The sequence below is a fragment of the Aspergillus japonicus genome (genome assembly GCF_003184785.1).
Source record: "Aspergillus japonicus CBS 114.51 unplaced genomic scaffold BO86scaffold_11, whole genome shotgun sequence".
Classification (NCBI taxonomy): Eukaryota; Fungi; Ascomycota; class Eurotiomycetes; order Eurotiales; family Aspergillaceae; genus Aspergillus; species Aspergillus japonicus.
In genome coordinates, this window is record NW_020291648.1 from 597,339 (window position 1) to 610,196 (window position 12,858).

General features: G+C 52.7%; 4 protein-coding genes across 4 annotated transcripts; 2 read left to right on the forward strand and 2 right to left on the reverse strand.

Moving 5' to 3' along the window:
• Positions 1-28: 28 nt before the first annotated feature.
• On the forward strand, positions 29-4,058 carry BO86DRAFT_387476 (putative nuclear pore complex subunit Nup85). The gene is made up of 3 exons (XM_025671603.1): positions 29-2,703; positions 2,755-3,256; positions 3,321-4,058. The coding sequence occupies exons 1-3, from the start codon at positions 292-294 to the stop codon at positions 3,797-3,799; spliced, it is 3,393 nt and encodes a 1,130-aa protein (XP_025529918.1). The 5' UTR covers positions 29-291; the 3' UTR covers positions 3,800-4,058.
• Positions 4,059-4,125: 67 nt separating this feature from the next.
• BO86DRAFT_408211 (cytochrome P450) lies at positions 4,126-5,982 on the reverse strand. Its single transcript, XM_025674330.1, has 4 exons — positions 5,153-5,982; positions 4,969-5,076; positions 4,696-4,862; positions 4,126-4,526 (listed from the first exon to the last, which is right to left on the reverse strand). Exons 1-4 carry the CDS (start codon positions 5,954-5,956, stop codon positions 4,352-4,354), a joined length of 1,254 nt encoding a protein of 417 aa, XP_025529919.1. The 5' UTR covers positions 5,957-5,982; the 3' UTR covers positions 4,126-4,351.
• Positions 5,983-7,862: 1,880 nt separating this feature from the next.
• Positions 7,863-9,927, forward strand: BO86DRAFT_454761 (nicotinate phosphoribosyltransferase). The gene is made up of 5 exons (XM_025677073.1): positions 7,863-8,074; positions 8,142-8,225; positions 8,289-8,911; positions 8,960-9,395; positions 9,519-9,927. The coding sequence occupies exons 1-5, from the start codon at positions 7,963-7,965 to the stop codon at positions 9,737-9,739; spliced, it is 1,476 nt and encodes a 491-aa protein (XP_025529920.1). The 5' UTR covers positions 7,863-7,962; the 3' UTR covers positions 9,740-9,927.
• A 69-nt stretch (positions 9,928-9,996) lies between these two features.
• BO86DRAFT_334518 (transcription factor domain-containing protein) lies at positions 9,997-12,603 on the reverse strand (the record flags this gene model as incomplete). Its single annotated transcript, XM_025668858.1, has 2 exons — positions 9,997-11,948; positions 12,022-12,603. The coding sequence occupies 2 exons, from the start codon at positions 12,601-12,603 to the stop codon at positions 10,080-10,082; spliced, it is 2,451 nt and encodes an 816-aa protein (XP_025529921.1). The 3' UTR covers positions 9,997-10,079.
• Positions 12,604-12,858: the final 255 nt, after the last annotated feature.

A 12,858-nucleotide genomic window follows, 5' to 3' on the forward strand; every position in this document is an offset into this window, starting at 1 on the left:
CTCGCTCGATCATCTCCAGCAACGAGCACGAAACATGCAAATCGGCCATGTTCAGCATTTCCTTTGGCGCCATTTTGCTGGTTGCGCCTTGACAATTGTTCCACTCTTTGTTGCGCCCCCTCCCGGCCATTCTTGCTCGTCATTCATCATCTTCGCCGGGCTATAACCCCCCATCGGGGCTATTGAATCATAGCCTCGATTCTAACAACTATTTTTCCTGTGAATTCCGCTATCCCTCCCGCCCAGTAACCGTTTCCTCCAGAATCTGTCCTCGCAACCCATCAACACACAATGTCTTGGAATTTCCACCTCCAGTCTAGCCCGCCTTCTACGCCTGGTAAATCCCGCGATCCTTTCAATGATTTATCCAGCACTCCGGCTGGGGCCCCACCGTCCGCATCCAACTCCTTTGCTCCGCATGGCGGGCCTTCCGATTTTGGGAGCTCTCGCATGAGCTCCGGCTCCCTCTTCACAAAGTCGGGCCACATGAACCTCAATGACAATGATAGCATCTTTGGGTCATCCATCATGTCAAATGATTTTCTGCCACCCCTACCTAAGAAAACAACGACAACCGCAACGAAATCGTCTGCAGCGTCGCAGTCCCTGTTCAGCATCACAAATGGCTCTCGCTTTGACGAATCCACACGCTTTGGGCAATCCAATGGCTTCACGGAGTCCCAGATGGATGCAGAGGGAGATGATATTCTGACTGAGACAGAGGACGAGGTAGTGGACAAGACGGGAAGCAGCTTGGGTGTGGGTAAGGCGGACAAGAACGCTGTGGGCCGCTTCAGCTTCTTGGATTCTCAGCTCGGAGACTCTATCGCTCCGCAGCCTGTCTCACTTGGTCATCGCAAGTCTATCTACTCAAACCCAGGCAGCGCTAAGCGCCCAAAGCTCGATGAGCGCTGGGCAGGTCAAGCGCCTCTGCGCAAGGGAAAGTTATCACCGAAGAAAGACTCTGCAATGCCGTCTATAGTTCGCAATCTAGCTCGCTCGCGGCTGACAACAGTGGATGAGTCGAGTGACTTTGTCATGAGCACGGAGGACGAGCTTTGCCGCATGTATGACGAAGTCAGGAAAGCCGACTATAATGGCACGGACCTCCGCGCGGCCCTCTCGGATGTTTGCAGTCGACTAGCAAATGTGTGGAAGACAGCTACAGGACAGAATGGTCCTTACCAAGAGTCAGACGGCATCGGACCGGGTGACCAAGCCTCAAATATCGCCAAGGCAAGTTTTCTGGCTTCACTCCATCTACAGCTGCATCACCCCCCTCGGCCATTTGATCGACCCGGCCAAGTAAACCCCTTCGCAACGCGCAATCTATTGCTGGGTGGTCCACGCACAACATCACCGACACCCATCCCCAGACTTCTCATTGACTGGCTCGATGCCAACCACATCCCTCCTGCGTCGGAGCTGCAAGTCTTGAAAGCGTTCGAACCCAACCCTACTGCGTCATCAAGCTTCTGGGACTTGCTCAATGCGGCCGTTCTCCGGGGTAGCCTCTCGACAGCCGTCGAACTTTTGCGATCTGCCGATTTTAACTATGCAAGATCAGCGTTAGAAGATGGCCTACCACAGGCGGGATACCGCGGAACACAGCTGCAGAATATTCAGCGATGCGTCAACAAGGCTCTTCAAATCCTTGAGTCATGTCCTGGTGTCTCTCGCGACGACTGGGATGTCAAGGGTGCCGAATGGGCTTTGTTCAGAAGACGGGTTTTGGCGGCAGTAACAGACCTGGAGGAGTTCGCTGAAGGCGAAGACAAGGCGTCGCCAGAACCCCCTGTTCAAGAAAACCGCTTCCAAGCTGTCAACTTTGGGCTGAAGGCGACTGCCCCCGCGCAGACGATTTCCTTCACCCAATCCGCCCGCATGGCTGAAAGCAAAGTGCCCTGGGCAATTTATCAGAACCTTCGATCCATGTATCGTATTCTGCTCGGTGACGAAGATGCCATCATGGAGAACTCACAAGACTGGCTCGAAGCCACCATCTGCATGACCGTGTGGTGGGGTGGTGACGATGATGACGAGGTCCCTAGTGACCTTCCGCCCACCAGCCTCAACCCCCTATTCTCTCGCCCAGCAAGGAATACGTCTCCTACCAGTGTGCAAGATGCCTATTTGCGGCGACTTGATCTAGCTTTTGGTCACGCCACAAGCGCGGAGGGTGATGATGCTAGTTTCCGTGTCAATTCACTCAGCAGTCTCGAAGTTGGGTTGGCTTCTGTCTTTGAAGGTAATGTCGAAGGCGTGATTGAGCTGCTTCAGACATGGTCACTGTGTGTGTCATGTGCCGTAGTCGAGGTCGCGTCCATTGGGGGCTGGCTGAATCCCAGAGCCTCCAAATCGAAATCTATGCCTGGCTTGAGCGAAGACGATCTGATGGTTTTGTCGTATGGTCAAGGCCAAGGCACTGAAGCAACCGGCCCTCGTGTGAACAAGAACGATGTAATCAGTGCCTATGCATCTGGCCTTTTTGAACGACAATCGATTGAATGCCAAGATGGTACTCGCAACGGATGGGAGGTAGCTCTCGAGGTCCTAAGTCGCCTGGACGACAGGGGGAAGTTGCAAAAGAGTGTTTCGGAACTGCTGGATAGATTGCCGCTCAATACGGCTGAGGAAGTTGACAAGGTGGTTATGCTTTGTTCTGAGCTTGATCTTGACAATGAAGGGCGGAAGGTTTCGGAGGTTAGTTCTTCTTTCTTGTCCGTTTCATCAACTGGCTGCTAATTTGACCAGCGTTTCGGTGATTCTACCGTTGCTGATTCAGAGGACTATGGTCTTGCTCTCCTGTGCTATGCGCGCGCACATAACCGCCGTAAGGTCAAGTCCGTGGTTGACCTGCTCATTTCGTACAGTCTTGTGCAGTCTCGCGCTTATCCCGCGTCGAATGACCTCGACGAGCAGCTTGAGTCTTTGATCCGAGACCCTGGTCGTTGTCTGGCCGCCATCGCAGGATCCGACGAAGATGCAGCCAGTATCCTGCAATACTACTTCTCTGGATATGCCACGTTACGCCGGTACTACGAAATCCGGGACGAGGCCGAGAACCTCAAAGAAGGTCAACAACCTCGATACAAGCCTCTTGCTAGACGACGTGCGGCAGCCCAGGCCCTTGTGGCAGTCATCGGCAGCGCCGCAGACAGTATCTATGGTGGCCTGTACGACCCAGACCGTGACTCCGCCGTTCAAGTCGATGGCCTCTTGACTCTATTGGGCGAAGTCCTCCCGTTTGTTGACCGTAAGTTCTTTCCATCCTCTAACCGTGTTCCTATAGACTTCGTTAAGACTCTGACCGGCTTCAGAACCAACCCCCATCCTCTCCGTCTCCCAGCAATTTACCATTCTCTCCGCGATCGAGGACCTCCAGACTGTCACCCCTCGCGTTTACGCCCAGTGCGAAGAATGTTTCCGCTCCACCTTGATTGAATATCAATCCTCTAAGAACGCAAATACATCCTCCTCAACCGACTCATACATCCTACCTCCATCACCGCGCGCCATGCTCAAAAAGTCTGTCTCCGCTCCCAATGCTTCGAGCACCTTCTCTATCATCGGTAGCGAGATGGTCGGATCAGCACGCACGCTCTCCGGCTCCGGCTCAGCCGGTAGTTCGGGTGTGCTTGTGCCCCGGTTGAATGCAGAGAACGGTCCTGCCTCTCACGAACGAGGCTGGGATTGGCGTGCTGGCCTATCGGAGGACGTCACGGGTGAGGATATCATGCGGATTCTGCGGCTGGGATTGGCCCGAGGTGTGAGTTTCAGTGGCCTCGGGTCGATTTAATTGTTTGATCAGTCGGAACCCCAGGGAATGGAGAGGCATTGATCAGGTGGGCAGCTCGGAAGGAAATGTATTTGTATATGTTATTTATGCCTGACCTGGCTCTATCTTATTTAACAATGGGGCCAGTTCCTTTGCCGCCTGCCTTATTTGTCTTCGTGGGGAATGAGAGTAACAAGGGGGAAAGCCATGAGGGGCAATGTTAACGAGAACCAAGACAGTTCCTTAATCTTGGTCTTTGTAAAGTGCATAATCATGGGGCCCGGTGTCAGGAGTTTCAACCAGTATTTATTTACATCCAATCCACTATCAAGTAATTGTTCATGAATACGTCGTCACGCATACGCACCCCACGGTCTCCAGACTTCTCACGGTAAATGAGCTCGTAGACGAGAGCAAACTAGTTGTGACAAATACAATCACCACGCTCCATATGAACCTCGCCAGGACACCATCAATACGTGGTAAGAACGTCAATCGGAAGTTGAATCCCCCCAACTCCCCCGGCAATCCACCAGCAGCCCAGCAGCCCAGCAGCCCACAAACCCTCACCCCTCACTCCACAACAATCCCCACGACCCTCGCCTTCAACGTCCAGACGCCTTTCTTCGGCCGTTGCAGGATCTTCTCCCGGACGAATTCCATGTCCTCGGGGTTCGTATCGCAGAGCTCGAGGTCGAACCGCCTCACGATGGATGCAATGGTCATGTAGAGTTCCGCGTAGGCCAGACTGTTTGTGAACCGGCCAATGAAGTTTTTGGAAAACTTGTTAGCCCTGTGTGCGAAGATCTGATACTGGGCTCTGGCTGCTAGGCTTGACTTCCAAGGAGGAGGACAAGCTTTCTATGAAGGGAGGGCAGGCATATATGAAATCAGAAAGGTGATGGGATCTCACTCACTTCATCCCGATACAGATCCTGCTGCCCCGTGCGAAGGGGACGAGGTACCGGGTGAGACTTTCGCCCCGCTCGGCGGCTTCAAGCCAGCGCTCGGGTCGGAAGGTGTTTGGGTCGGGGAAGATCTGGGGGTTGCGGTGGATGAAGTAGCTGATTGTGCTGATGGGGGTCTTTTTGGGGAGTGATTGCGATGTTAGTTGGGTGGGTTCACTGTGAGTTTGGGTTTGCCGGGTGGTTGCTTTTGGGGATATAAAGAAGGTGCGGAGAACGACGTACACCGGGTGGAATTGTATATTGTTTGTACTGTAAGGACTCGGATGGGGCTACTCGAACTGGTCGCATGGGCGTTGCGCTGAGTCGGAGGGCTTCGTTTATGATGGCTGTCTATGGTGGCATACCCATTAGAAACTTGTACATACCCATGTGACCGAGACGGGGGTGTTTGTGCTCAGGGGGTTACCAGGTAAGGCAATTGCTCCAGTTGAGACCATTTGGGTTCGTGGCATGGTGCAGGCATGACCTGCTTCAGTTCCTCGCGCAGTCTGAGGAACATTCCTCTGTCGCGCAGGAGTTGGTAGACGGCAAAGGTCAACGTTGAAGCGGTGGTTTCTGTCCCGGCGACTAGAAGTATGAAGCTCTCATCACGAAGACGGACCAGGGTGCAGTCCTCCAGGGCAAGAGACGGATCAGCGAGGACCTGATATATTGAGCCTACGGTATTGGTGTGACTGTCTTTGTTGAGCAGGGCGTCCTGTGACTGCTGCGCGATCTGCTCTTGCATCGCATAGATTTGAGCTAGTTTAGGACGAATGAGACGCATCCAACGGCCAGGAAGAGCCTTGATCAGTCGGAGGATGCTTGGGAGAAATCGAAACAAATGGCATGAGTTGGTACTTTCGAACATCAGCTCCCAGATGAAGTCACGCTTGGTGAGATCTGGATCGGATAGGTAGCCCTTGCCTTGACCATACAAGTAATGAGTGATGGTATCCCCTGTCAGACCAACGAAGGCAGTGTGCAGGGCATCCACCGCTCCGTCAGCATAGAATCTCTCCAGATGCCATGATAGTCGGGCAATCTTCTCTTGGAGGACGGTGGAGAGTTCCATTACCGCTTTCTTTGAGAAGAAAGGATTCAGCAAGCTTCGTCTCGCGCGGTGAAGGTCATGATCAATCGTTGCTATGACAGAGCTTGGGGACGCGAAGGAGGAGACAAAGACCGGGTCCTTGTTCCGTTTGCGACTGTTAACCGGCGTAAATCTCATCGTACATTGCGGGATCGATGATGTGGACTTCTCGAGGGTTTATCCGCACCATGGGACCTAGTTCTCTTCAACAAGGGAGCTCATGCCAGCAAGGGCTTCAAACCCGGTATACCATATCTCTTATGCATCTCTTCGACCTTCCAGAAGAACTTTCCACCTCTAATGACATCAAGATAGAACTCATGGAAGCCAGTAATCGCTGCTATTGGAGGTCCGGGAATCTTGCGGAGCGGGTGAAAATAGAGACGATAAATGTTTCTCAGTACGTAGTAAATGATGACTAGAAGAGATAACACGAAGAGGGACATATTAGGTGCCTATATCTTATGTCTGTTAATCAATTGCCGCCGGCTCGCCACATCTGTAAACAAGAGATGCCTGTCTAGTTATAGACACCAGTAACTATGGCGTCCTCGCATGGCCTATTACGATCTTTGTGTTGTCAAGCGCCAGACTCAGGGTTCAAATTGATAGGCTGAGGCAAAGCACCCAGGATCATGGAAATTTGTGCAGAGTCACACCTGGCCAAGGACAGCTAAACTCAGCGTGTAAATCGGAGAAACCCCTGTCGACTAACGGGCCTAGACTGTGTCTTCGCATACGTAGGATGGTCCATTTCGAGCCCAATGACATTGTCGAACATCAGGGTTACATATGACTTCCCCGGGTCACCCAAGCGGATGTGTTAATGTAGAGACATGGCTCTGCGCTGTCAGGTTGAAGGTCCCTCCTCGATGAAACCCTTTTTGAGAGTTGTAGTCTTAGCAGCTGCTAAATCTCGAGGTCAACTTTCGTAACTATTGCCGGGTCTTTGAGTTGTGATCTTTCAGGACCCGAGCTGTTCTGAGCTTCGATACAACACTTCTAGCTAGTTATTATCTCACGAAGACCATTACAGGCCCAGATCATGATGGAAGATTGAAAAGTGCGTTCTTTCCACTTGCGGTTTATTTTGCGAAGATAGTATCGCGCCAAAACTCGAGGTAAATCGGCATCAAGGCCTCCAGAGTCAAAGAATTTAGATTGGATCATCTCGTCTTGAGCCCTATCCAGTGCTCGTGCTTTCCTTTTATGTGCCAATGGCAGTGCGCGTCGAGAATGAACGAACAATGTCCTGCAGACCCGGGGTATGCTTGCCAATGCAAGATGCGTCTGCGGTAAGCAAGACTCAGCCACAGACAAGGATAATCCTTGCACTTTTGATTACTCCCTGAAGCATGTGAAAATGCAATATCTGGGACGGTAAGTCGGGAGAAAGGTATAGCCATGCTAGTCTCATGGCCTACCGATGGGCTCAGTTCCAGGCAGGCGACTGCGAGTGCGACTGAGCCTATGTTGTGCATCCGCCCCAAATCGAGACCGTTGACAGCGCACGCTAGTGATATTCGCACGGTGGGGCCGAGCAGTGCTATCGATTTGCGAGGATTTGTTGATCTAGGCAATTAGTTATCTTTACCGATGACTGCCAGGTCATCGGAGTGAAGACAAAGGACAGGAAGCGAGATCACTCCACTAGTTGCAGGTAGCACCTCGGTGATAATGTCTTCTTTTGGATGCGACAGTTATGGACAGGCTCGATATGCAATGAAAGGCAAAGATATTCGGTAGTTCTGCATCCCGGCGATAGACGCAAAAGGCAGTCTAGGCCGAGATGACGCCTTCTGTAGATGCGGGCCACGCAATGCAGCCATGATTCCCACGCGATTGAGACCTCTTTCCAAGGCTTGAGTCAAGTAGAAGACGGGAGAGTCCAACAAGATTCATTCAGTTGTAGTAGAAAGTCAGGAAGTAATTGGATGACGTCGCCCGCGGATGACGGAAGCCCCTCAGTGTGCAAACAGGCCAAACACTATCTTTTCCTTTGCTCTCCCCGCGCAGCAAAGCAACTCCCTTGGGGGTTTTCCAACCTCGTGCACTCTTGAGTAGCTTGGAATTCTCTCAGGAAGAGAATCGCTACCTCCAATTTGTCTCCCATACTCTTACATTTTGATCGTACAATCCCAGCCATGACTCAAGAAGCATCCCCTCCGCTCCCGGAGGGCATCTTCTCGCTGCTTGATACGGACTTGTACAAGTTGACGATGCAATGCGCCATCCTCAAATACTTCCCTGATACTTGTAAGCAGTCTCGGACTAGAGCTTGCTGGGCGCACAGATTTTTTTGACCGGTCGAACCAACGCGCAGATGTCACCTATGGCTTCACGAACCGCACCGCCGACATGAAGCTGACGCGGGGTGCTTACAAATGGCTTCTGGCGCAGCTGGACAGTAAGTTGGCAAAAGGGAATCGATCACTTTCGGTCTGACTAACGACGGATTATCTCTGTTCAGAGCTCGGAAATATCCAAGTTACAAGCGCCGAGATCGAATTCCTGAAGAAGAAATGCCCCTACTTCAACGATGCCTACCTGCACTTCCTGACCACATTCAAACTCAAGCCCTCGGAGCAGGTCGAAATTCACTTTACCCCCGGGGAGGGCGACACTGGTAGTGACGAAGACAAGGGTGATGTAGACTATGTTGTCAAAGGTCTCTGGGTGGACACCATCCTCTACGAGATCCCGTTGCTGGCCCTGACCAGCCAAGCGTACTTCATGTTCAGCGATAAGGACTGGGACTACAGCTGCCAGGAGGAGAAGGCGTTCCGCAAGGGCTGCACGTTGTTAGAGCACGGGTGCATCTTCTCCGAGTTCGGATCCCGAAGACGGCGCGACTATCACACCCAAGACCTGGTCATGAAGGGACTCTCTCGCGCCGCGGAGGAGGGGAAAAAGCGTGGCTGGAAGGGTGCGTTCACTGGCACGAGCAATGTTCATTTCGCCATGATGTACGACGTGACCCCTGTGGGCACAGTCGCTCACGAATGGTACATGACCATCGCTGCCATTACGGACGACTACGAGAACGCCAACGAGATGGCTCTCCGGTATTGGCTTGGTTGCTTCGGGGAAGGAGTACGTGCCCCACCTTCCCCCCCAGAATTGGCTCTAACTGGAAAGCAGGTTCTGGGCGTCGCCTTGACCGACACCTTCGGCACCCCGGCTTTCCTCGATGCGTTCCGCAAACATATCCCCGCCTACACCAGCGCCGGCGTGGGCGCCGTCAGCACAACTGCCTCCGGGCCCGGCACGACGGTCCAATCCACCATCCAAAGCGAGGCACGGACAACGCCTCCCATCTCTGCTCCCTTGCAAGACGCCCAGGGCGAGCATCCCACCAAGACCTACGCCCAGGTCTACACCGGTGTGCGCCAGGACTCCGGCGATCCCACCTACTTTGTGAAGATGGTCCGTGAATTTTACGACCGGGAGGGAATTAAGGAACCCAAGACGGTCGTGTTCTCGGACTCCCTGGACATCGAGCACTGTGTCGAATACAAGGTCATTGCCGAGGAAGCCGGCTTCCAGCCCGTTTTCGGCGTAGGCACCTTTTTCACGAGTACGTTTCATCCATCTTACCGCCTGTCTTCCTCATTCAACCCACTTCTTTCAATAGAGTGAAAGACCACTGAAAAGCCCACATGAACTAATATGTGACCCTACTTCGGGGAAACCAAAACAGATGATTTTACCAACAAATCTGACGGGGAGAAATCCAAGCCCCTGAACATCGTCATCAAGATCTCCACCGCCAACGGCCGGCCCGCCGTGAAACTTAGCGACAACATGGGCAAGAACACGGGCGACAAGGCAACTGTGCAGAGCGTCAAGAAGAAGCTCGGGTATATCGAGCATGAGTGGGAGAAGGGTGATGAGAAGAATCGGTGGACGCAGAAGGAATAGTGTGGCGTTTCCGACGCTTTTACCGACTTCTACCTACGCAGCCCTCGCGGCCTACTCCCTAACCATTGCTGAATTTCCACCCTAGCGAGCGAGTCTCCCAAGCTATCTACTCACTACCTTAGATTCGCGGGCCTTTTCCAGATTGAGTGCTGGGCTTGATTTTATGACTGTACGAAGTAGAGAAATAGAAAGACGAAGACATACAAGGGGATAAACCTGTTATATGTGCAATTTATTGTTGCTATCCTCCAACGCTGATGATAGATGGTTTGGTCTGTACAGGAGGTGTCGGGCTGATCTGTCGCTTTTTACTGTTGCTGATCGCCATGTATCTCGGGGATCAAAACATGCCATCCTCTTCTCCGGTTAACCCTAAATCCCGGTCCAGATCGCCCGTAATGTTCCTAGGGGTGAACCCGGTCGTCGTCATTTCGTGCTGCTGCACGTTGCCACTTATGCTTTCGGGGTCAAAGATCCGGAAGAGGTCATTGCGATCGTGGTCATCGGACGTCAGCTCACGGCCCTGACTTTGGCCCGGGTCAACCCAGCGGAGAAGCTCGTTCGCCCAGTCGATGTCCATGTCGGCGGCGGTGGTGTGGTCGGCTGCTGTCGCTGCCGTGGCGGTCGAGTCACGCCCTTCTTGGGATGGGAAGTCAGCATCATAACTGTCGAGGTCGAGGTCAAGGTCGAAGAAAAAGTCCGTTTGGTCTAGGATCGAGTTGTCGTGCGACTGGACTTGCTGGTCGGCTTGGGAGTTTTGTTGGCGGGGTGAAACAGAAGGATGATCGTGGAAAACATGACTGAAGGGATCCTCGAAATCATGTGGTGGGGTTGGTTGGGCTTTGTGTAAGGATGGAGGGTTGGCGTTAAGGGAGGCTGCCGTGGCTGATGATGCTGTGAGGTTGCTTTCGCGGCGGGCTCGGGAGGAGCCGCTGGCTCTAGGGTCGGGTTGTTTCAGGATCGGCGTGGCAGAGTCAGTTGGTTCCTGATCGTCTCGAGGAGGGGTCCATTGACTGGAATTTTTCCCATCCGCTGAGATCATCGTTCGGGAGGTGGAGGCAGTACTTGGTTTCCGCGCCTGATGTTGGTGCATGGTGTTCGGAGACGACGGAGTGTCCAGCTGCATGATTTGTAAAAGAGCGTTATTGCAGTCCGATTGAACCTTGACCGCAGCTTCGATGTTAGCTACTTCCATGTCTGCTGCGGGATAGATGTCTTGGAGCCCTTGCAAGACTTGGATGCAGCGCTGGAAGTGGTGGATGCTGGATTCTCGTGTTGAGGGGTTGCCGGATAACGAGTTCGTCAGATGGGCTACAGCAGCGGGGATGATTACCGTTACCCCGGATTGTGGCAGAAAGCGTGTGAGGTTCAATTGGTTGAGACCTTGAATGATATGAGTAATACCAATGACAGCGTCCTGCATCTTCGTCTGTGCTGTGTTAATTAGATCAAGACGCGCCTTGTGTTGATCCTTCTTGGGTAAAAATGCCCAGGGTCGGTATAGGGCGCTCGTCGTCGCATGGTATAGCATTCGTACCATTGCGCCGTGAAGAAGCAAGACATCTTCTCCATCATGGATATTGGTTCGTGACGCAGGGATGAATTGTGCATCCTTTGGGAGAGCGCTCAACCATGATTCGAGTCGCTGACTGCATCGTGCCAACTCTGATTCTGACGCTTGTCTGGGAACCAGACTGATAGTTGTCCGGTTTGTCACACCGAATTGGCACTGAGATGGTGAGTACTGCGCGAACAAGACTCTCCCTATGCTTTGGCACAGCTTGGCCTTTTCGATGAACATGGTAGCTAGGCGCTTTTGGTGGGATACGTCCTCGAGCTGACGACAGCGAAACATCTCAATGACTGCAGGATGAAAAGGCTCGAAGTCGAAGTCCTCAAGTCTCAACATGGGTACATTGCTTGTCCCCTCATTGACCTGAGTAGGACGCCTCAAACCCATGGCAATGAGACGATCGCGTGAGTATAGACTCCACCATATGCGAGCCCTCAGCCTCTTCATCTTTGGGTCCATATTAGCTGTGGATGCATCCCTGTTCAACCCTATTGAATGGGCTTGCGTATTGCAGACACCAATCCAATCCCAGATGTCTCTGTGCGGGTTATTCTGATGATCAGACCAATAAGTCATGAGAAGGAGTGTCTGCAAGATGACGATTCGATCGTCTTCGCAGTCCAAGGAGTAAAGCAGCTAGTGCTCCTAGTCAGCCCACAGAACAAAAAAGGAATCATGTTTGAGAGGGTGAACTGAGCATCGCACATACCCTCAACCGTGTAAAGAATACACTTCGCGCGCTTTTCCGGGTCGCATAACCAGCATCCTGCAGATGTTTGATATCCACGAACGCAGTGGCTACAAACATGACCGCCTGGAACAGCAGCAAGCTGACATTCCCATTGGGGTCATTCTCGGCCACGCACCTCAAGAACTCCTGTAGGTTCAGCACCGGCATGAAGCTGTGCACCCACTTGATATAGCAGCGCAGGAGCTCATTTCGCAGACCACTCTCGGGGATTGTCAGAGCTCCACGGAACCGCAGAAATTCCAAGTCCTCTTGGGGGATGCGTGCTGGAAGCGGCTTCAAAAATCGCGGCTCATCATCCAGCAGAGCGATTAGGGGATCGAAATCTGGGTCTATCAGATCTCGGACAGTGGAAACCATGTTCTCCAGTGGTAGGGAGGGTCGGTGAGCCCGTTCGCCCAAAGTCCGCCAGCTCCGAGACGGTCTGGCATCTTGTAGCCAGGGCGCATGCGGATTGTATCCCAGGCTGTTGCTTCTTTTAGGCGCCGGCGGATTATCATCGTCGGTCTCCGCACTTGGCGGCTTGCGCTTCGCTGCTAACATATTCTTTGGAATATATCAGCCACAATAAGAATAAGGTCGCCGGGGCAGCTGCGTTAGTTGCATGTAAAATAGGATCAAGCTTCCCTGACGCTTGTCCTCCGAGGCGAGGATTGTTTTTAGTCGGGGGTGGATAATGATGGGTTAGTTCCAGTCTTCCAGAAGTTGAGTGGAGTTTGGCTTAGATAATCTCTACTTTGATTGCCCCGCGCCGAAGAGAAAAGTTGGGGTCAGCTGTGGGGTGATACTAGGCCATTC